Source organism: Phocoena phocoena, chromosome 1, assembly GCF_963924675.1.
Source record: "Phocoena phocoena chromosome 1, mPhoPho1.1, whole genome shotgun sequence".
Lineage (NCBI taxonomy): Eukaryota > Metazoa > Chordata > Mammalia > Artiodactyla > Phocoenidae > Phocoena > Phocoena phocoena.
The window spans coordinates 117,171,131-117,191,190 of record NC_089219.1 but is presented as its reverse complement, the minus strand read 5'-3'; the positions used below and the strand labels follow the sequence as shown (position 1 = coordinate 117,191,190).

At 54.6% G+C, this 20,060-nt stretch overlaps 1 protein-coding gene across 2 annotated transcripts; it reads left to right on the top strand.

Moving 5' to 3' along the window:
- The first annotated feature begins 2,831 nt into the window (after window positions 1–2,831).
- On the top strand, window positions 2,832–19,488 carry NECTIN4 (nectin cell adhesion molecule 4). Of its 2 annotated transcripts, none has more exons than XM_065876023.1 (9): window positions 2,832–3,161; window positions 11,844–12,203; window positions 13,462–13,752; window positions 14,849–14,969; window positions 15,907–16,055; window positions 16,304–16,460; window positions 16,881–16,956; window positions 17,328–17,402; window positions 17,735–19,488. In XM_065876023.1, exons 1-9 carry the CDS (start codon window positions 3,086–3,088, stop codon window positions 17,957–17,959), a joined length of 1,530 nt encoding a protein of 509 aa, XP_065732095.1. In that variant the 5' UTR covers window positions 2,832–3,085; the 3' UTR covers window positions 17,960–19,488. The 2 variants fall into 2 exon arrangements, with proteins under 2 accessions (XP_065732095.1, XP_065732085.1); XM_065876013.1 differs by having other exon boundaries at window positions 3,086–3,161; window positions 16,301–16,460; window positions 17,735–17,959.
- The last annotated feature ends 572 nt before the right edge of the window (window positions 19,489–20,060 follow it).

Genomic DNA, 20,060 nt, shown 5'->3' with positions numbered 1-20,060 from the left:
CTTCATCCCAGAAGAGCGAAGGCAAGGCCTAAGGATGAGGGCGTATTCCCCAAGAGCATGGCCCTTGTGAGATGTGCGGGACTGAGGGCACAGGGGCCGGGGGACTTGGAGACCGATATTTGTTAGATAAGGGGGAGGAAGATCCTTACCTCGAGCAGAGGGCTGGAATCACTGCCTGGCCCAAGCGCTCCCTTTCAGGCCCAGTGGTACACATAGTCCTCCCTCCAAGGACACCTCTGGGGTCTAATAGGACCTGAACATACCCATGAAAAAATATTTGGCACAGCCTGGACTTAACACCTCTGGAACGTCCAGCCTCCATGCTCCATATGGCTGGAGTTGTGGGTGGGTGACTGAGGGTCCCAGCCAGAGGCTCACAGACTTCCTGACTGGCAGTACTGGGATGTATTGTGAGCTAAAAGGCTGAAGGAGATATAGGAACTGGATACCCACCTTTTGATCTAACTGCTTTCCTACCATCGTGCCTCAGTTTCTCCTGTGGTTTCCTGGACCAGGAGGGGTGAATCTGTGGGAAGGAAGGGAGTTTCTCTGAAATCACGCGATAGGATCCAAGGTTTGATGATTATAATTACAACACGGGACGCTCCTCCCTCCCATTCCCCCCTGCTCTACCCCACCCCTGCCACGGTGGATCTCAAAGCAGCATAGGGGTCGGGCTGCTTCCCTGGCACAGGTGGGATGTGAGTCCCGAAGAGGGGAAGGGGTTCACCAAAGTGGAGGTGGAGAGAAACAGGAGTTTTGGCATTCGGCCTGGCCCCGACCTGTGGGAAACAGCCCTCCAAGAAGAGGTCACTACCATGGACACTGCTGAGATTTGGGATCTAGAGAGAGAGAGTTGGGGTCACGGTCCAGAGGCAGGGTTAAAGTCTGGGTCACTAACCAGATTCAGGAGAGTCAGGATCTCCACTCCTCTATCTGACCGCCTTTTCCGTTCATAACATCATGCCTTCAACAAAAATGTACTCAGTCTCCATTAAGTGCTGTGGACTGTCCTAGCATGGATGACTGAGACAAGATTATAAAACAAGCCTGACTTTCCAGGAGTTCACAGACTACAGCTCTCGTCCTGTCCCTCAATTTAACACATTTACCGAATCCTTGGCACACAGCAGGCTTCAATTGTTGCTTCTTGAAGTGAAGCTTACAATTTAGTTAAGGAGATAAGATGTGCACAAATTATGAGTACACAGACTATAATAAAGGGACTAGCAGAGGCTGAGGAAGAACAGAAGGGAGAAAGATTAATTTTAGGTGGGAGGAGCTGAGAAGGCTTCATGGAAGATGTGGCACTTGAGGTCAGTTTTGAAAGATGAGTAAGATTTTGACAGGTAGAGGCGGGGGTGCGTGTGTGTGTGGAAAATATTCTACCTGAAGTGACCTCCCACCTTGCTGTTCCCAGCCCCTCCTTCCTGCCCCTCTCCAGACAAAAGGATCCCACTGCAAGATTTTAACCCGTATGTATCCTCTCTTCTCTCCTGTCTACCTGTATATATATTTTTAGCTCCAGTATGTCAGCAATCTTGCCCCTCCCCATCCCTCAATTTTCAGGGAGTTCAGGGTCTTCCCCCTCCTCTGGCTATCCCAGCTAGGCCAATAAGTTTTTGTATAACTTGGCGGTTACATTATATGCATCCAACACGGAAACGTGTGGTCTTACAGGTCTGAGTACACCTATAGGGACATAAGGATAGAGTACTTGGAATCAAGATTGTCCTTGCGGGCTTCCCGGGTGGCGCAGTGGTTGAGAGTCCGCATGCCGATGCAGGGGACATGGGTTCGTGCCCCGTTCCAGGAAGATCCCGCATGCCGCGGAGCGGCTGGGCCCGTGAGCCATGGCCGCTGAGCCTGCACGTCCAGAGCCTGTGCTCCGCAATGGGAGAGGCCACAGCAGTGAGAGGCCCACGTACCGCAAAAAAAAAAAAAAAAAAAAGATTGTCCTTGCAAAGTCCGGACATGTGGCTTCTCCAATGACCATGGGATAAATGGATAAAATGACCATGGAGATGGTGGAAAGGAACCCCTTTCCACTCAGGTAGTGCTGACTCACTTTGGGGACTTCTGGCCAGTAATGAGAAGGTGTTGATGCTGAGAGAGGGTCCTGCTAGGGAGGCCAGGAATCTGTGGGGTTAATTCCTCAGTCAATCCCTTGGCTTATCCTCTGTGGGGTAGGGGTGAAGCGGAGGGGGTCGCTTAAGGTCCATCTGAGGGGTCTTTGAACTAACTCCCTGCCTCAGGGATAGGGATGTAGGGATACCACCTAAGTTGTGTGTCCTCCAGCAAGCCCCTTCCTCACTCTGGGCCTCTGTTTTCTCATCTGATGGATGAGGTATCTGGGCCAGTACTGTCCTCAGTTCTGGCCTTCTCTGATTCTGGCTCCCAAGCTGAACCCCTCTGGGAGACTGGGGAACTCGGCAAGGCCGGGGGGAAGGCAGCAAGGCTGGCTGGGGTGTGGGATGCTTGGGTTCCTTTCCACCCACAAGGGCCTTGCCCCTGTTCCTCCTGGCCTAGCGCCTCCCTCTTTGAGCCACACCAGGCCTTCTCCTACCCAGCCCCTACCCCCCCCCCGCCCCCCCCCCCCACCTTTCCTCTCCGGTCACAGCTCCTTCCACACACTGCCAGGTAAAGCCTGGAGCTGACGATGGGATCCCACCTCCCAGGTCCTTCCCTCCTTCCCTCCCTCTCTGGCACCCATTAGCCAGCACAGGCTGTGGGGGTGGCGGCGGCCGTGTCTCCGCGCCAGGCCCAGCCCCCAAAGACGCACCTGTTCTGACCTGCTGAGCAGGTTCCCAAGTTTCTGCTGTCGTTGTTGGCCGCGGCGTGGGAAGCAGCTCTGGGGGAGCTCGGAGATCCCGATCACGGCTACTTGCGGGTAGCTACGGTTGGGTGGGTGGAACGGGGCCGGGTCCCCGAGTGGAGATCCTAGTGGGATAGGCAGGCGCGGCAGTGCCTGAGGACTCCGTGACTTCCTGTCTTCTGGGTCGGTGCCCGATCCAGCTCTAGAGCCGGCTCCCAGGGAGAACTCGGTGGAACTTCAGAAACACCAGGCAGCTCTGCATTTTGACCGATGCCTCTGTCCCTGGGAGCCGAAATGTGCGGGCCTGAGGCATGGCTGCCACTACTGCTCCTGGCATCGTTTACAGGTAGGACTTGCTTCAGGATCCTTGCTTCTGAGCCCAAGCCAACACACACACACACACACACACACACAAACACATATACACGCACGCACACATACACATTCCCTTTCCTTTTACTCTGAACTGAGGAATCAATCTCTCTCTCCCACCTCCAGCGGTTAGTAGTGCCCCCAGAAGAGCCACTGTAGCTCTCCTGCTTCATGTCCCCTTCCAGCCCCAGGCCAGGTCATTGGGTCTGGGGTCCCTGACCACCTCAGCCAAAGGGCTGGAGCTGTCTCTTGGGGAAGAGACACGGTGACCCGTTGCAGGTGGCCAGGGGGGTAGAACTGGTGGGGATCCTTTCACCCCAGGTTTTCCTGGAGGTTCCCTCGCCTACACCCTGGACCCCAGAATTGCTGACTGGGGCTGCAGCTGGTTTCCCCAGTCATCAGGGTGAGGGAAGCCTGATGCCCAGAGAGCAGACAGGGTCTTTCTATCTCCTTCTCCTCTGTTCACGATATCCTAGAATACTGTAGGGTGACTACAGGGGAGCTGGAAGCTCTTCTCTCTCTGGCCCCCTCTGTCCCTGAGCACACTATAAGGTGCCAGGGTGGGAATCAGGAGGTTACGCAGAAGAGTGGGGGGTCTAGGGTAGGGCACCTTCTAGAGTGCCCTACCCTAGGGCACTCTTTTGTTTATCCCCTGTCCCCCTATTTTCTCAACTAGATGCCTTGTATTGCTCTCGTGTAATGTATATACAGAAGATAAAAATTATAGGAATTTATAATCTTCAGAGTGGGGGAGAGTATATGTGTGTGTGTGCGTGCGTGTACATAATGAGTCCACGGTAGGTAGGATTCTGTAGGCTGTTCCCAGGATAATGGGCAACTGAGAAATCTTTCTCCTTCCTTGGAAAGACAAGGCCTTATCTATATGGGACAGTTTGATTCCCAGTCCCAGGATCAGTAGTGACGGAGCCTCAGTTTGTCCAGCAGGGCCTAGCAGTGATGTCCCCCAACCTCCATCCCCAGCTAAGGCTGTGTGGAGGAGAGTGAGGTCTAGACGTGTGGATGGGTAGGGGCTGCTTCTGCTCTGACCTTATAATGGAAAGGCTGTTGGCCCAGCCTCCAATCGCAGGTTACTGAAACTCCAAGCCCTGCCATCCCCCCTACCCGCTACATCTTAATTCCCATCTTCCAGACAACCCTCTCACTCGCTTAGGCCAAGAGGGTGGGGCCTGGTTGCTGGGGCCAGGGAACTCGGCAGTCATTTTCCTGTAGGATCTACCCACACCTAAAGAATGGAGCCATGATGTCTCAGGACTCAGAAGTTACCAAAGAGATCATCGATTCAACTCCCTCATTTTACAGATGGGAAAACTGAAAGAAACAGATAGGCAAGTGAGCTAACAATATTACTCAGTGTTAGAAGCGTAACCAGGGTTAGCGTCTTGGTCTCCCAGTTCCTAGTTCATTAAAGCATAGTGCCTCTGAGTGCACACTAGGGATAGCCAGGGTGCTGGATGCTGGAGATGCAGCAGTGAACAAGACAAAATCCCCGCTTTCTTTCAGAGAAGCCAGGGAAGGGTAGAGGACACCCCTTCTAGTTAGGGCGTCACCCCAACCTTGCCCAGTGCCTGGACAGGTGCTGTGGCTACCCGGCTCCAGGGAAGCTGGTGCCCAGTGAGCCATGATCTACTGCAATAACCTGCACGGAGCCGGAGGGTGCTCTGAAGGCTGGAACTCAGACTCCAGGTTCCTAGCCTGAGGATCAGATGCGTCCACCTAACTACCACCCCCATTCTGGCTCCTCTGTAGGCATTCCTCAATGGCCCCCAGGAAACTAGAGTGTTTCTTGTCTCTGAAAAAGCCTTGGACTGGGAAGTCAGGAGTCTTGGGTTCTGGTCCCTTTCCTGCAATTAATTTGCTACACGACCTTGGGCAACTAAGAAACTAGACTTCAGTAGACCAAGAGGTAGAACCAGATGATCCCTATAGGCCTTCCAGCTCTGAAAGCCTGTGGCTGCGTAAATATCCAGCCCTGAACTGAAGGTGGGTGCTGGGTGCTGGAAGAGGTGGTGAGTCTGGCTGTGGTGACAGAAGGGGGAAATGTCCTGACCCCATTTCTCAGTGGAGACCAAGGGTAGCTTTACCCTGGATATTGCCTTCTGCCCCTGCACTGCTGCAAATTAGTGCCCCCACCAAGTCCTGGGGCATTAGAGCTGTGAGCCCCAGGGACCTGCCCCACCCCTGACTGGGGAAAGGAGCCCAGGCTAGGGAGGCACCTCAACACCACAGCTCTTTGTCTCTCCTTAATGGGATGAGTTTCCAGGTGAGGTCCCCTCCCTTCTCCCTCCCCATCTCCTGCCCTGGGGCTGAGGGACCTAAATCTACAGATACCCCTCCAATAGGATCCTAGTTCCTAGATCTATTTTGGGGCCCAACTGAGCCCTGCATGGGGTTCTCTGAATTCTGAGGTCTCTCCTCTGAGGGTTAGGACCAGCTTTCTGTCTGAAGTTAGTTTCCTAGAAAGGGAAGGGCCCCATCCCTGCTTTTCTACTCCTGTTTACAGAGGGGGGCAGGCCCTTTCCTGTAGGATCTACCCAAAGCCAGGGAAGGCAGAAACGCAGGCTAGCTTCCCTGCCCAAGGTGGGGAGAACTAGGGGGAATCCCAGGGAAGCCCTGTGGTCCCATTGACCTTGGTCCCACCCCAGTGTTTCAGGGAGCTGGGCTAAGGGAACCCCAGCCACAGAGATGGCAGTGAGGGGCTCATAGTAGAGTCCACAGTCCCAGCCTCTAGACCCCAGCCTCGGGATCCTGGGGTCCTCCAGGCAAAGTGAAGGGGGGTCAGCCACCGTGGGGAGCCAGCCTAGTGAGGAGAGAACGCCTGGGCTTTCCGGCCTTCCAAACTTGCCCTGGTGCTAACCAAAGTCTGGACAGAGAGAAGGGATGGGGGTGGGGTGGGGAGCTGAGTCAGGAGTGAAGGGAGGAGAGGAGCCTAGGGGTTGGATCTGGGAACAGGATCTAAAATGCGAAGGTCAAGTTCAGAACTGGGGGCAAGCCACAAAGCCCCCTGGAGCAGGGCTGTGCAGGATGGGGTCGGGGTCACTCTTTCATTGAGGCAGGAGGCCTCTGGCCTCAGAAGTTTACCCACAGTTCTCAGGCCACCCTTCTCCCCTCTAGCCTTTAAAACTGGCTGGCGTGTCCTGAGAGCTGGGTTGAGGTTGTGATTTGGGGTGGAGCAGAGCTGGCCACACTTGCAGAGATGTGGGAGGGGGGTGGTTGGCTGGCAGGACTGGGGTGACAGAAGGGGGAAATGTCCTGTGGTTGGCTGGCAGGATCTCAGGAGTTTGGGAGAAGCGGAATTCTGGGTCTCCCACCCACGGTGTGGCTGTTTTGGTGACTCAGCCGGGCTCAGACTCTGGCTCCCTGGGGGTTTAGGGGACTTACCTGTGCTGGAAGCTGTGTCTGGACCAGAGCCGGGGCTGCCTCAAGGCCTGTCCTCCCCCATTGTTCTCACCTCCCTTTGTGATTGGTGTGGCCCCCCTCCCCATCCACTAATCTGTGGTGGGCGCTTTGCCCGGGTTGGGAAGCTCTCACTAAGCTGGGGGGCTTAGGACAATGTGGGGTGAATGAGGGAGGTGGATGAATGCAGAGGGAGAATCTTGCTGGTTTTCAAAGTTCCTTAGCATTCCAAGGCCAAGGCTATGGGGGGAAGGATGGAAGAAAAAAAGTGCTGCGTTGTGTATATCACCTGTCCTGAATGGGGGGCTTCAGGGCTCCCCTCCCACGTCCTTTCTTATCCCAAACTCACCCACATATTCCACCTGTCTCTGGTGGAGGCTGCTTCTGTGGGGTGAGGGGAGGCAAGAGTTAACAAAGGAGAGTGAGACCCTAGACAGCTTGGACCCCTCCCCCTAGCCCCAGGCAGGGTCTCCCCCCACCACTTCCCACCAAACCTACACCAGACAACCCTCACCCCAGGCCTGGAGCTAGAGCTGGTTTTTCTGGTGGTGGCAGCAGCAGAGGCCTGACGGAGATTCCCAGGGAGAGGCCTCCTTGGGGGGCCAGAGGTGCTGGAGGGCCTGGGGGCGTGGCTGGGGGGTGAGAAGGGTGGGGGTCCTTCTAGTAGGAACCTGAGGAGCAAGGGTGGAGAGAGCTTTTGTTTTGTTCTGTTGGGGAGTCCTTGATGGCTATTTCCTATCACCCTGGAGGGACAGTGACCTCATCTCTGGGTCCCCCCACCTGAGATGCATCTGCCCTCAAGTCTGGGGTGGGGTGGGGAGGGCTGCCTGGGCGACACTCCAAACGGGTGCAGAGGCGAAGGCGCCGAGCGACACACCACTGGCCTAAGGCAGCTGAGACAGACAGCCATGCAGAAGCCAAGAGAAACCGACATCAAAATATTTACTATGTGTGCACATCCACACGCACACGCATTTCATAGCCCCCTCTGGATACAGACAAGCACACACGCTTTCCTGAAGATAAGACACGAACACATATATGTGCAAAACGCCCCCAAGTTCATGCAAAGAGACAGCCTCTCCTGCATGTTAACCAGCACTGAGACTCACCAGACCCTCACCCAAAGATGTACGTTCAGACGCAAAAGGCTCACACTTATTCCCTTCTTCCTACTCACGGGCCCATCTCTAGGACCCCACTGCGTACCCCTAGATGTACTAGCAGGGGATGCTGAAGGAGACAGTCTCCTCAGAAAGAAAAGCCTCCTTCCCCAGAGATGCTGTCTTCGGCAGCTGCCAGCCTGTTGCCCCTCTGGAGATCAGAGGCCAGGCCTCACACAGATAGGAAAGTTGGGACCCAGGCACAGGGTGGGGAGCAGGCAGCCAGCCCAAGCCAGGAATGGAGGGCCTGTCTGGGAGCAGGCAGGGTACACAGAGGGCAGGGCCCCAAAGAGGCCCGTGGGGGCTTGGCCCGGGGTGGGGGAGGCTGAGGGCAGGGATCCCGTCTGGCCAGTTGGGCCTGTTCTCTCCCTTGCGCAAGGTGGTGGCTGGTGGTGACTGAGGCTGGGCCTGCTGTGCAGCAGCGGCTGAATCACCAAGGCTCCTGATCAGCATCCTGGTACTCCCAGAAGCAGGGGAGGGGAGGGGAGGGGAGGGAAGGGGGGGGGAGGGTCAGAGGGAGGAGGGTCCAGCCAGCAGAGTCCACCAGGCTCAGGAAACAATTTGCAGCAGCAGGGTCCATGGGCCTGGCCTGGCTACTACATGCCCGCAGGGTGATCTCACCAGGCAGGCGGCGTGTCTCCTTTGCTCTGGTGACATCATCATGCTGATGCTGGGTGGGCACTGGGTGGGGGAGGGAAGTGGGAGGCAGTCCTGGCCTACCTTACCCTGGGAGTATGAGCTTCTGGGTCCACTGAGCCCAGGACAGGGATTCTAAAGCCCAAGTTCTCTTTTCCTTCTCTTGCAGCGTGTGTGTGTGTGTGTGTGTGTGCGCGCACATGTGTGTAAGTGAAGGAAGGCATTGCTCAAGCTGATATGCTCCCACTAAACAGTGGATTTAGGACAATGGGGAGCTCACCCAGAAGGGACTTTCTGATTTTACTGGGTTCCTCATCCTACAAAGCTTGGGTTTATCACTTGGGATCATGGGGATCTTGGACCCACAGGTAGGGATGTGGAAGATTGGACTCAGACATGTGCTGGGGACTTGATGCATGTTGTACCCTAAGAGGGTATTTTTGGGAATTCCCTGGCAATTCAGTGGTTAGGACTCCGAGCTTCCACTGCAGGGGGCGTGAGTTCGATCCCTGGTTGGGGAACTAAGATCCTGCATGCCGCTGTGTGGCAAAAAAAAAAAAAAAAAGGTATTTTTTTGGGGGGGAAATGTGAGTGATTCGTGTTGCGGAGGGGCCAGCTGGTTAGCAAGTGTAGGGATGGGGATGGAAAATATGCCATCTGACATTGTCCTAGAAATAGTCTTTGAAAGGGTTTGAATGTTCCAGTGGAGCAGGCCTTGGACTCCCTGTGACCTGCATGGACACCAGTGTTCGAAGCAGAGGAAGTACTGGGAAGCCCCTATCTCAAGCCCACCTCCAGCCCTTCCTTGGCAGCCCTGCTCCCTCTGGCGCCAGGAGGAGGTGTCTGGGAGAGGTGCAGATGGTTAGCTGGACTCCCAGGCTGGGCTGGGTGGGACCAACATCAGCTTAGGCAGGTCAGGGCCCTGGTATCTGGCCCTGCAGGTCTGTCCTGTCCCGTTTGGGACCTCCCAGCTCCCAAGAGTATCCTCCCTTCCTCCTCCCTTGCTAGCAGGGCCATGGGACCCCCTTCCTCTGTCCCACGCTCTGCCTCACTGGACCCCTCTGGTCCACTCTAGCGGGGCTTCACTTTCTCCCTCCACGCCTGACGCCCTGCATCCCCTTCCTTCTCCCTAGGTCCAGTCTGGAGGTGTTTCCTTTGGCAGAGAACCCAGGTAGCCAGCCTATCCTGTCTCTAAGGTTGTCTCTAAGGCAAGCCTAAGGTTGCCATGCCAACCCCCTCCCTGCCCAGCCCAACCGAAGACTGCACATTCCTCCTCATTCTACCCTTTCCTTCTTCCGCCTGTCTCTCGCATTCATTCATTCACGCACCCATTCACTCAGTCAGTCAGTCAATAAACATTAACTGAGCACAAATTATGTGCCAGGAATGCAGACCACTGAGCACTAAATCGGAAACCGTGTTTCCATATGTGATGTGAGACCGAGTTTATACTCTTGAGGTTCTCAATCTGGTGGAAGAGGCAGACAAGAAAATAGCAAATACAATCTGTGGTATAAAGTACTACGATGGGTCAAAGCAGGGTGCTAGAGGAGAACAGAGGAAGGGCACCTCACTCTGCCTGAGGTGGGGGTGGGGGGAGGGAGGACTCCAGGAGCAAGTGATGTCTAAGCAGAGTCTTCAAGGATGAGTAGGAGTTACCCAGACAGTGATGACTAGGAACTGCCAGACATAGGGAGGAGGGCATTCCAGCAGGAGCTCCAGGTGGGAGCAAAGTGAGGGCCAGCAGGGTGTGTGAAGTGCTGGCCAGAGGCAGGAGCTTTGAACTTTTGGGAATTGCTGGATATGCATTCCAACGCAAGGAGCTCTTGCCATCCCAGAGAGCCTTCACTCTGTCTGCAGCCTCAGCCCCCAGCCCTGTGTTTCACACGCTTTATTCCACAACTCCAAATTTCTTTCTTCCCAGCCATGAGATTGCCCGGCCACGCCTCCCTCATAAGTTACTTATCCTAGAAACCCAGGAGTTGTCTTTGAGACTTTTCTCTCTCTTTCTGGTCAGTGACCAAATCCTGCCAAACTTCCCCTGGAACTGTCCCATCCTCTCAGCAGCACGGTGCAGGATGGCAGCTGCAGGGTCCTAGTGGGTCTCCTGTCCCCAGTCTCCCTACTTTCTAGTCTGAGGGCACATGCCCATTGGCTTCATGCTTTAGGGACTCCCTGTGTCATCTTGGCCAAATCTGAATTCCTTTGCCTGGTATGAAAGGTCCTGGGTGATTTTCCTCTGACCAGATGTCCCACTTCCTGCTCTGCCTTAGTTCTGTCCTCTCCTCTCTGCTTCCTGAACCAGCCAGCCTCTCCACCTCCTTGGGGTTCGCCCACCTTGGTCCCTTACCTGGGACCCCTTTCCAGGTCTCATCCCCTACTGATTCTACCCAACTCATGCATGAGCCCCTCCTGTGTGACTCGGGACCACTGTGACTGTCCCATCCCACGACTAACCTGCAACACACCACTAAGAGCTAAATCAGAAACCATCACAAGTGTCTCCATAGCTGTCTCCACACGTATCTCCTCTTCCAGAACAGAGCTCAGGTTCTGTGAGTGCAGGAAATGCATCCTTCTTTGCAGATAAGGCTACATGATAGATACCCCTGAGTGCTTCATACTGCTCCTTGTCAAGGCACAAAACACTCGCCTTTTGTCACTGGTCCCTATCTCTGGTCCTCCGATTCTGGCTCACGGTTCTGACCCTGTCATGTGTGTCTGTGCTGACCTCGTATCTCTGGGTCTCTGACCTGGGGCCTTTCTGTCTTCGGTGACGTTCTCATTCCTATCTCTGAGCCTTGGTTCATGCCCTTCCTCCCACATAGAATACCTTCTTCTCTCTGGGAATCCAGGTCTCTCATCTTAAAGCCATGAAAAGACTGTTCCGAAGGGCCTGCTGGTTTGGACCCTTCCTACACTACATGCCCCATCCCAGACACCAACTATTCTCGACCCTTGCCTTGGTTCCTGGCCACACTTTCTGAAAGCATTCACTTTTCCCCCCCTTGGTAGGTTGAGCCTTCTGTGAAAGTTTGTCCATGGCTTCCCGTCTTTGTGTGCACAAAATCCATTTCCCGGAGCTCCCTGAGGGCAGAGGCTGGGTCTCTCCTCCTGTTATAGCCCCCACCTTACAATTGCTCAGGATACAATCCTGGGCTGAGAGAGGGTATGACTCTTCCACATACCACCTGTGTGGCCTTAGGCAAGTCACTTCCTGTCTCTGGGTCTCAGTTTTCTCATCTGTTAAACGGCGATAATAACACCTGCCTCTTGGGAATGTTTTGTGAATCTAATGAGGTAATGGACTGAACGTGCTTTGCAAGCATAAAGTGCTCCAGGAGTTCCGGGCTGCCTTTGCGGACATTATCATTGTGGTTAAGTGTTCCCCCCCGCTCTGGCAGTGCCCCTAATCCTGGCTGCTTCTGTCTGCCCCCCTGCAGGTCGGTGCCCGGCGGGCGAGCTGGAGACCTCGGACTTGGTGACCGTGGTGCTGGGCCAGGACGCAAAACTGCCCTGCTTCTACCGAGGGGACCCGGGCGAGCAGCTGGAGCAAGTGGCATGGGCTCGTGTGCACGAGGGCGAGGGCGGCCAGGAGCTGGCACTTCTGAACTCTAAATACGGGCTGTACGTGAGCTCAGCCTACGAGGGCCGCGTGGAACAGCCGCCTCCCCCAAGGAACCCCCTGGACGGTGCGGTGCTTCTGCGCAACGCGGTGCAGGCGGACGAGGGCGAGTACGAGTGTCGCGTCAGTACCTTCCCCGCCGGCAGCTTCCAGGCGCAGCTTCGGCTCCGCGTGCTGGGTAAGTGAGGCCCGTTGGGCATGGGGGCGGGGGTGCTGTGTGTGCAGAAGCACCGGGTCCTCAGGCCCCGGGTCTTGGAGGGCAGAAGCTGGAGGCGGGGGGATGCAGAGATGGAGCGGGCAGAAGCGGAACAGGAAAAAGAGGTGGGGCCCTGTAGGCGTGAGGGAGCTTCATTTAGCCACCCCCCCTCACCCCAATCCAGAAATTCTCTCCAAGTGACCCCAAAAGCTTGATACTGCTTGGTCAGGCTTGGGGAAGAATCCACGTATTAGGCTGTTCTTCCTTCTGCTGATCTGAAATCTCCCTCTCGGTTGCTTTCACCCACCCCAGCAAGATGGCACAAGCTTATTCTCCCTTCTGCACGACAGCCTTTCCACCAGCTGAGGACCTCTGCCATGCCCCACCCAAGTCTCTTCTTCTCCAAGCTAAACTTACAGGTTTCTGCAATAGTTCTACTAAAGACACTCATTCAGAGCCTCCCTCACCACCCTGGGCTCCATGGTTTTAGAATGTGGTGCCTAGATGTGGACATGCAGACCCAGCTATGACCAGTGGGGCTGAGACCTTTCCTGATCTGGACCTTCAGTGAATGTGGTTGGAGACCACAATCACCTTTTAAACCACCACTTTCCACGGATGCCCTAGACTTATGGTCAAGTTAAGTCTTTTCCATTCTGTGCTTGGACTGTTAATGTTATGAAGATAAAAATAAATAAAGGCCTTTATAGTTTCCCTTTATCTACATGGAAGTTAGTAATACCAGCCTTGGTAGAAAAATCTGGGTGTGGCTCTTGGCTTCACCACCTAATAGCTACTGATCTGGAATAAATCATTAAACCTCCCTGAGCTTCAGTTTCTTCAGCTGTAAAATACAGATAGTAACACCTACTTCATGTTTGTTGACAGGATTAAAAGAGACAACGTTTGTAAAGTGTTTAGCACAATTCTGGGCACATAGTAAGTGCTTAATAAATGATGGCTGTTATTATTATTATATAGATGTTATCTGGTTAGTTTTTTAATTACTTCATTATTTTTATTTAAAAAATGACCCGTACTCATTGTAAAAAATTCAAGCATTGGAGAAAGGTACAAAGTCCGCTGAAATGCTACCACTCACCTGGCATCTTTGTTGATGAAATAAAAGAAGAAAAAGGGGCCTGAAACTTTGCACCTGTGCAAGACTGAACTGGGATGGGGCAGGGCCTCCTGACAGGGGTTGTGAAGGTTGTGATTTCTGCCTCCCCCCCATCTGCAGTGCCTCCCCTGCCCTCACTGAATCCTGGTCCAGCACTAGAAGAGGGCCAGGGCCTGACACTGGCAGCTTCCTGCACAGCAGAGGGTAGCCCGGCCCCCAGCGTGACCTGGGACACAGAGGTCAAGGGCACAACATCCAGCCGCTCTTTCACGCACTCTCGCTCAGCTGCTGTCACTTCAGAATTCCATCTGGTGCCTAGCCGCAGCATGAATGGACAGCCACTTACCTGCGTGGTGTCGCACCCTGGCCTGCTCCAGGACCAAAGGATCACCCACATCCTCCAAGTGGCCTGTGAGTACCTGGATCTTGGGTAAGGCGCCCCCATGGGCTCCAAGGGGATTGGTGAGATAGTGAGAGACCCTAAGCCACACCAGTCTGGCCAGCCTGGGTCCTGGAGGCCACCTTGTATGGCTGAGAGAGCACCAGTCCAAGGTAGAAGACCTGGAGCTCATCCCAGGTGACCTTGGCAAATCACTCTGACCTTGTGTCCTTCTGTTTACAAAGGAGCTGGCCCTGCTTCAGGGGTTGTTGGGAGAGTCAGATATAAACATGGAATTAAAAGCATTTTGTAAAATAGACAGTTTAGGATCTGAAGACAGATAGACTTGGGATGAGCCCTAGTTCTGCTGTTTACCAGCTGTTATTCAATCTTATTAAGGTTCATTTTCTTCATCAGCAGAAGTATTATTATGTCAACTTTATGGGGCTCTGAACGAATGCTGAGCCTCTCGCATAGCGCTTAGCGCATAGAAGGTGCTCGGTCGACAGTCGATACTGTTTTCCTGGCATTAGACTTTGAGCCTCTCTGGAGGATAGCAATGTTTTCTACTCATACTAACCCAGCATTTGGCACAAAGTAGGTCCTCAACAAATGTCTGTGAAAGAAGTGAATGAACCGGAATTCCCTGGTGACCCAGTGGTTAAGACTCCATGCTTTTGCTGCCAAAGGCCCGGGTTCGATCCCTGGTCAGGGAATTAAGATCGCACAAGCTGCGCCACACGGCCAAGAAAAAAAAAAAAAGAAATGAATGAACTAGTAGGATGGTTAAGCCTTTGATGAATCAGGGAGTGTTTGCTGAGCACCTGTTCTGTGACTAGCGCTATGCTACGGACCACGGGGGATTCAGAAAAGGTGTGCCACATTGCTGTGCAGAGGGACTTATAGGCTCATTGCACAGGTAAACCCATGTGGACTCTCTGAACTTAGAGAGGGGAGGGAGCTGTCAGTAAGGCGGGGCTGGGCTAGCTTTGGCCGCAGATGAGTAAGATGGAGAAGGGCAGGGGGAGGCTATTCCAGGCAAAGTGGGGCCTGGGGCGGGGGCCCTTTGAGGAAGAGCGTGATCAAAGGTATCATTTCCATCCTTTCTCCTCCAACTTTTCATTCCAGTCCTTGCTGAGGCCTCTGTGAGGGGCCTTGAAGACCAAAAGCTGTGGCAGGTTGGCAGAGAAGGAGCTATGCTCAAGTGCCTGAGTGAAGGGCAGCCTCCTCCCTCGTACAACTGGACACGGTAAGGGCCTATCTTGGGACCAGGGTCTTTCCCTCAGGACCAGCACATACTCACCGTGGGCTGGGACAATATATTCTGAACCCCAAATAAATTAGGGCACATGTTCAAACCAATACAAGAATATGCATGCTCACCAAACATTGTTATTGCCTTGCACCTAGGAGTGTAGGATACGTGGTAATCGGCAGGAAATTAGCTGATAAGTCCTTGGCTTCTTTTTCCTTAACTTTAAAATTGTGAAATATAATACAGCATTTCAACGTTAATACTTTATATATTTATGTAAGTGCCTAAAGTGAATAAGACAAAAAGATACAGCTGACTGTGACTGTTGTGAAACTAACACTCTTATAGTCACTACCAGGTTGCTAGCACCTCAGAAGCACCCACCCATCTCTGCCAGTTCTTTGACTTTTTTTCAGGGTCTGAGATGTCCAGACAATCAGGGAGGGGTCAGGGACACATGTGTGTGAGCCCATGACAGGCTCACATGTGAGAAGATGAGCCACGCATGTGGCCTTGTGCCTGGGGCTGTGTTCATGTATCCTGCCATGAAACATCGTGGGTGCTGGGGCATGCAGTCACATTGTCCAAGTACATCTGAGCCCCGATAGGAAGGGACAGTCCTGTTGTGTGGACTTTATATACCGTGTGGACCTGGTACCCAGTGCGGGATGACGTGATGCCTATGGAGCTTGTGGGACGGCACGCGTGTGGATCTTCCCCAAGTGTGTGTGTGGGTGCCTGGGTCAGGCTGGGCGGCAGGGAGAAGGGACCTCTGCCTAGACCTGCCTAGGGGAAGGAGGGGCACCGTGGGAACAGCCGGTGGCTCTGGGTGACGTCATGGGGGAGGGAGGTGGAGAGCTGCCCGGGCACGTTGGGTCGTGGCAGTCTCAGCCCTCCCCAGCCAGCACCCATCAGCTTCCCTGTCCTCCAGGCTGGACGGGCCTCTGCCCAGTGGGGTACAAGCAGAAGGAGATACCCTGGCCTTCCCCCCGCTGACCACTGAGCACAGTGGCACCTACGTCTGCCACGTCAGCAATGAGCTCTCCTCAAGGGATTCTCAGGTGGATGTGGATGTACTTGGTAAGCACTGGGGCAGAGGCTGGGACATGGGCCGAGGGCCTGATGGGGGGACAGGGAGCAAGACAGAGAGAGTGAATTGGGAGAGTATTTATTTGGAGGGGGCTGGACTGCATGTATTTTGCAGAGGGCCAGGCTGAGGGGGTGGTCCTGGGACGTGTTTTGGGAGGACAGTGCGTGGGGGGCTGTGGAGTCCGGGGGCCGGTCAGGGATCTGGGCATCGGCCTCAGACAATGGCCTGTCTCCAGCAGACCCCCAGGATACCACGGGGAAGCAGGTGGATCTGGTGTCGGCCTCCGTGGTGGTGGTGGGTGTGATCGCCGCACTCTTGTTCTGCCTTCTGGTGGTGGTGGTGGTGCTCATGTCCCGATACCATCGACGCAAGGCCCAGCAGATGACCCAGAAATAGTGAGTACTGGCCACTCCTGGGCGGGTAGAGGTAAGCAGGGAACAAAGGGGAGGCAAGCAGGAGGTGGGCCAGGACCGAGGAGCGAGAGGAGACTGGGCGGCCTGACATCTGAGGAGCTTGTGGACCAGAGGTAGGCAGAGCCAGTCTTCTGGGAGGTGAGAAGGGCCTTGGGGCCTGGGTCGCAGCTGGATGAGGGGAGCCACACTGCCTGAGTGAGGGTCAGATCCGCATGCATGTGTATCACAGGGGCACACACACGCTCTGCAGCCGCACCGCCACCTACAGCCACTCACTCGCACTTGCAGGGACAATCCAGCGCCCACACCCTCCAGCCCCGGCTCACATAGGCTTGGCCAGGCTAGGTTCACCTTGGGAGGCTACCACTACCCTCAGCTCCTGACCAGGGGGTGTCTTCCCAGTGAGGAGGAGCTGACCCTGACCAGGGAGAACTCCATCCGGAGGCTGCATTCCCATCACTCGGACCCCAGGAACCAGGTGTGTGCCAAGGTTGGATGCATTCTTGGGGCCGGGGCCCCTCTGCGGACCAGAAGCGCAGCCCGCCCCCAGGTCTGGCCGCTGACTCAGCCCCGGCAGGTCTGGAGCTGCTCTGGGTTTGCTGGGCTCCTTCAGAAGGCCCCCTTCAGCAACCCCCTTCGAGGTTGCTGTGGGAAGCCACCATCAGCACTGGTTTCAGGGTGGGATTAGGGTGGGATGAGGGTAGGGGTGGGGGAAGTGAGGATGTTTGCATCGAGGAGAGAATGGACAGGTCAGGTTGGGGGGGAGGTGATTGGGGGGAGGCTGGGGGAGGACAGAAGTGAAGAGGCTGAGCCCTGTTCTGACTCCTCCCCCATGTGCGGGCCTTGCAGCCGGAGGAGAGTGTAGGGCTGAGAGCCGAGGGCCACCCTGATGGTCTCAAGGACAACAGTAGCTGCTCTGTGATGGTGAGGCTCCCGGCCCCACCGGCGTCCCTACCACTCTCCTCAGGCCCCTCTCCGGGTCCCAGATGTGGTGCGTCAGCTGCCCCTTCACCGGTCCCTGATACCTCAGACTCACGCTGCCCCATCCCATCCCCTCCCCGCCCCGCTGTACCTTTGCTCTCTAGTCTCCCCTTCTCCAGGCCTAACATTCATTCCTGGGCCCCCATCTCTGAGCCGTTGAGCAACCATAACCCCTGCTTGTGCCTGACCCCTGACCCCAGCGTGCCTCAGTCGACCCCCTCACGTCTGGCTGCCCCGCCCTGGTTCCTGACTTGCCCTCCGCCCTTGGTCTCCAGAGCGAAGAGGCAGAGGGCCGCAGTTACTCCACGCTGACCACAGTGAGGGAGATTGAAACACAGACTGAACTGCTGTCTCCAGGCTCTGGGCGGACAGAGGAGGAGGAAGATCAGGATGAAGGCATCAAACAGGCCATGAACCATTTTGTTCAGGAGAATGGGACCCTGCGGGCCAAGCCCACGGGCAATGGCATCTACATCAATGGGCGGGGGCACCTGGTCTGACCCAGGCTTGCCTCCGTCCCCTAAGCCTGGCTCCCTCTGCTGACATGGAAGATTTCAGCTCATCCCCGGGGAGCCTCCCTACACACCTCATTTCTTGAGGAAGATGCTCCCCACCCCACTGACTGCTCGACCTTTTCCTCCGGTCCTTCTGTTGGATGACGGAAGGGCTCTGCTTGTTGAGTCCCTCCCACAGTGTGTGCAGGTCACTGTGTGTGCGTTAGTGCTTGTCTGGGTGTGCACTGTGTGTGCGTGGAGGGGTGACCGTGCCCACAGTGTGCGTTGTGTTGTCACGTCAGAGTCCAAGTGAACCGTGGTGTGTGTGCCACTGGGTTCAGTGGCTGCATGGGGAACGCCACAGGGGATCGGTGCATGTGTCGTGTGGCTGTGTGACCTTTGCCTGTAAAACGCAGGTGTTTTCCTCAGACCCCAGAGCAGTATTAATGATGCAGAGGTTGGAGGCGGGAGGTGGAGACTGTGGGCCAGGTCCAGGTGTGCGGGCATAGTTGGAGCTGGAATCTGGCCTCCTGAGTGCGGGAGCCGGGCTCCCACCACTTGGGAGCTGTCAGGGCAAGTGTAAAGCAGCGGGCCTAGGGGTCGGCCAGAGGCTCAAACTGTTACAGAAGAAACCCTCTGCCCTCTGGTGGCCTCTGGGCCTGCTGCATGTACATATTTGTTGTACATAAACCTGCACAGTGGAGCTTCTTTAAGGACTACTGCCCCAAATGCATTAATAAGAGAAAAGACTTTTTATAAACTTTTGATTCATCTGGACATTTATTATTGCAAGGACTGCTTAAAGTGACATCAGCCTACACAAGAATTCAGCAAAGCTAGACCTTGCTCAGGTCCTACCCCAGGGGGTTAATTCCTGTGGTTCTGAAAGGTGCTCCATCTAAGGCATCTTAATCTAGGCAGGCTCTTGGGAGGGAGCCTAAGAGCTGATAGAGTTTGAAGGAGGGGTGTGCGCCCCTCAGTTACTGGCTATGGGAGGGTAGGTAGAGTCCTTGACCCTAGGGGCTCCTTAGCTCTTCCCCTAGCCTCATGTTTTCTTAGTTGTATCCACAGTTGTTTGTGATCCCTTGGTGGGGGGCTGCTAGGACTTGGTGAAAAGGGCTCCTGGTTTGGTTGTGGTGTAGGGGAGAGAGAATAGTGATTATAGACCAAGGGAGGTGAAGGAGCTGCTGGGAGCAAGAATGTCTCCTTTTCCCCAGGGGTCTCAGGGTTACTAACTTGGATCACTAACTTCCAGCCGTTTCTCTGGTTGGGATTAGATAAGGTCCATTTTTGCCTGCCCCACCCAAATACATTCAACCAGAATATCTAGATTTAGTGCCCAAACCCTGCTCAGCCTGAACTCTGCTGGATTTCTGGACCAAAGGAGAGACTCTCATCCCCTGCTCTCCAGCCAGCCCAGGACTTTGGATGCGGAACCTGAAGACATGGAACTCTAGTATGTATATTTTGTGTAAATATGTTCATATTTGTATATAAAAAAGATATTCTGTTTTTAAATAAACAGATAAAACCTGTTCTTTCCGGTTCCTGTCTTGCTCCCTGGACTGTGTAAGTCCTGAACCTCAGTGCTCTCCGTCTCAGCACCATCCTCCTTGTGGTCCCAAGTAGGGGAGGAGTTAGTTTGCCTGGAACTAGGGGGGACGGGGGAAAAGAAACGGCCTCCACAAGACCTTCAGCCATCTCTGAGAGTCGAGGTCGGCAGTGGAACTATAAGCCCTTCCAAGATAGGCAGTGCCTTAGTTGTCAGTATTTTATATCCTGTATTGTATTGGAGTCTCACTACAACAGGCCTGGAAAGTAGACAACAGTGTAACTTTTTACAGTCAAAGAACCCAAAATTCAAATGAGTTCCACAGAATGTTAGAGTTGGAAAGATTTAAAGATCATCTAGTCCACTCTCCATTTTTTTATATGTGTTGAAACCGAGGCTCAGCAAAGTAATGTGACTTGACTGAGACTACAGGCCGGTCAGGGCCAAAGCCTGGCCGTCCTCCCTCCTGGGTATGCCTTGCACAGCCCTGTGTTGCTCTGCTCCTAGGCAAGTCTCGGGTCTCCACCTCAGACCCCAGAATTCTGGTCTCCGAGG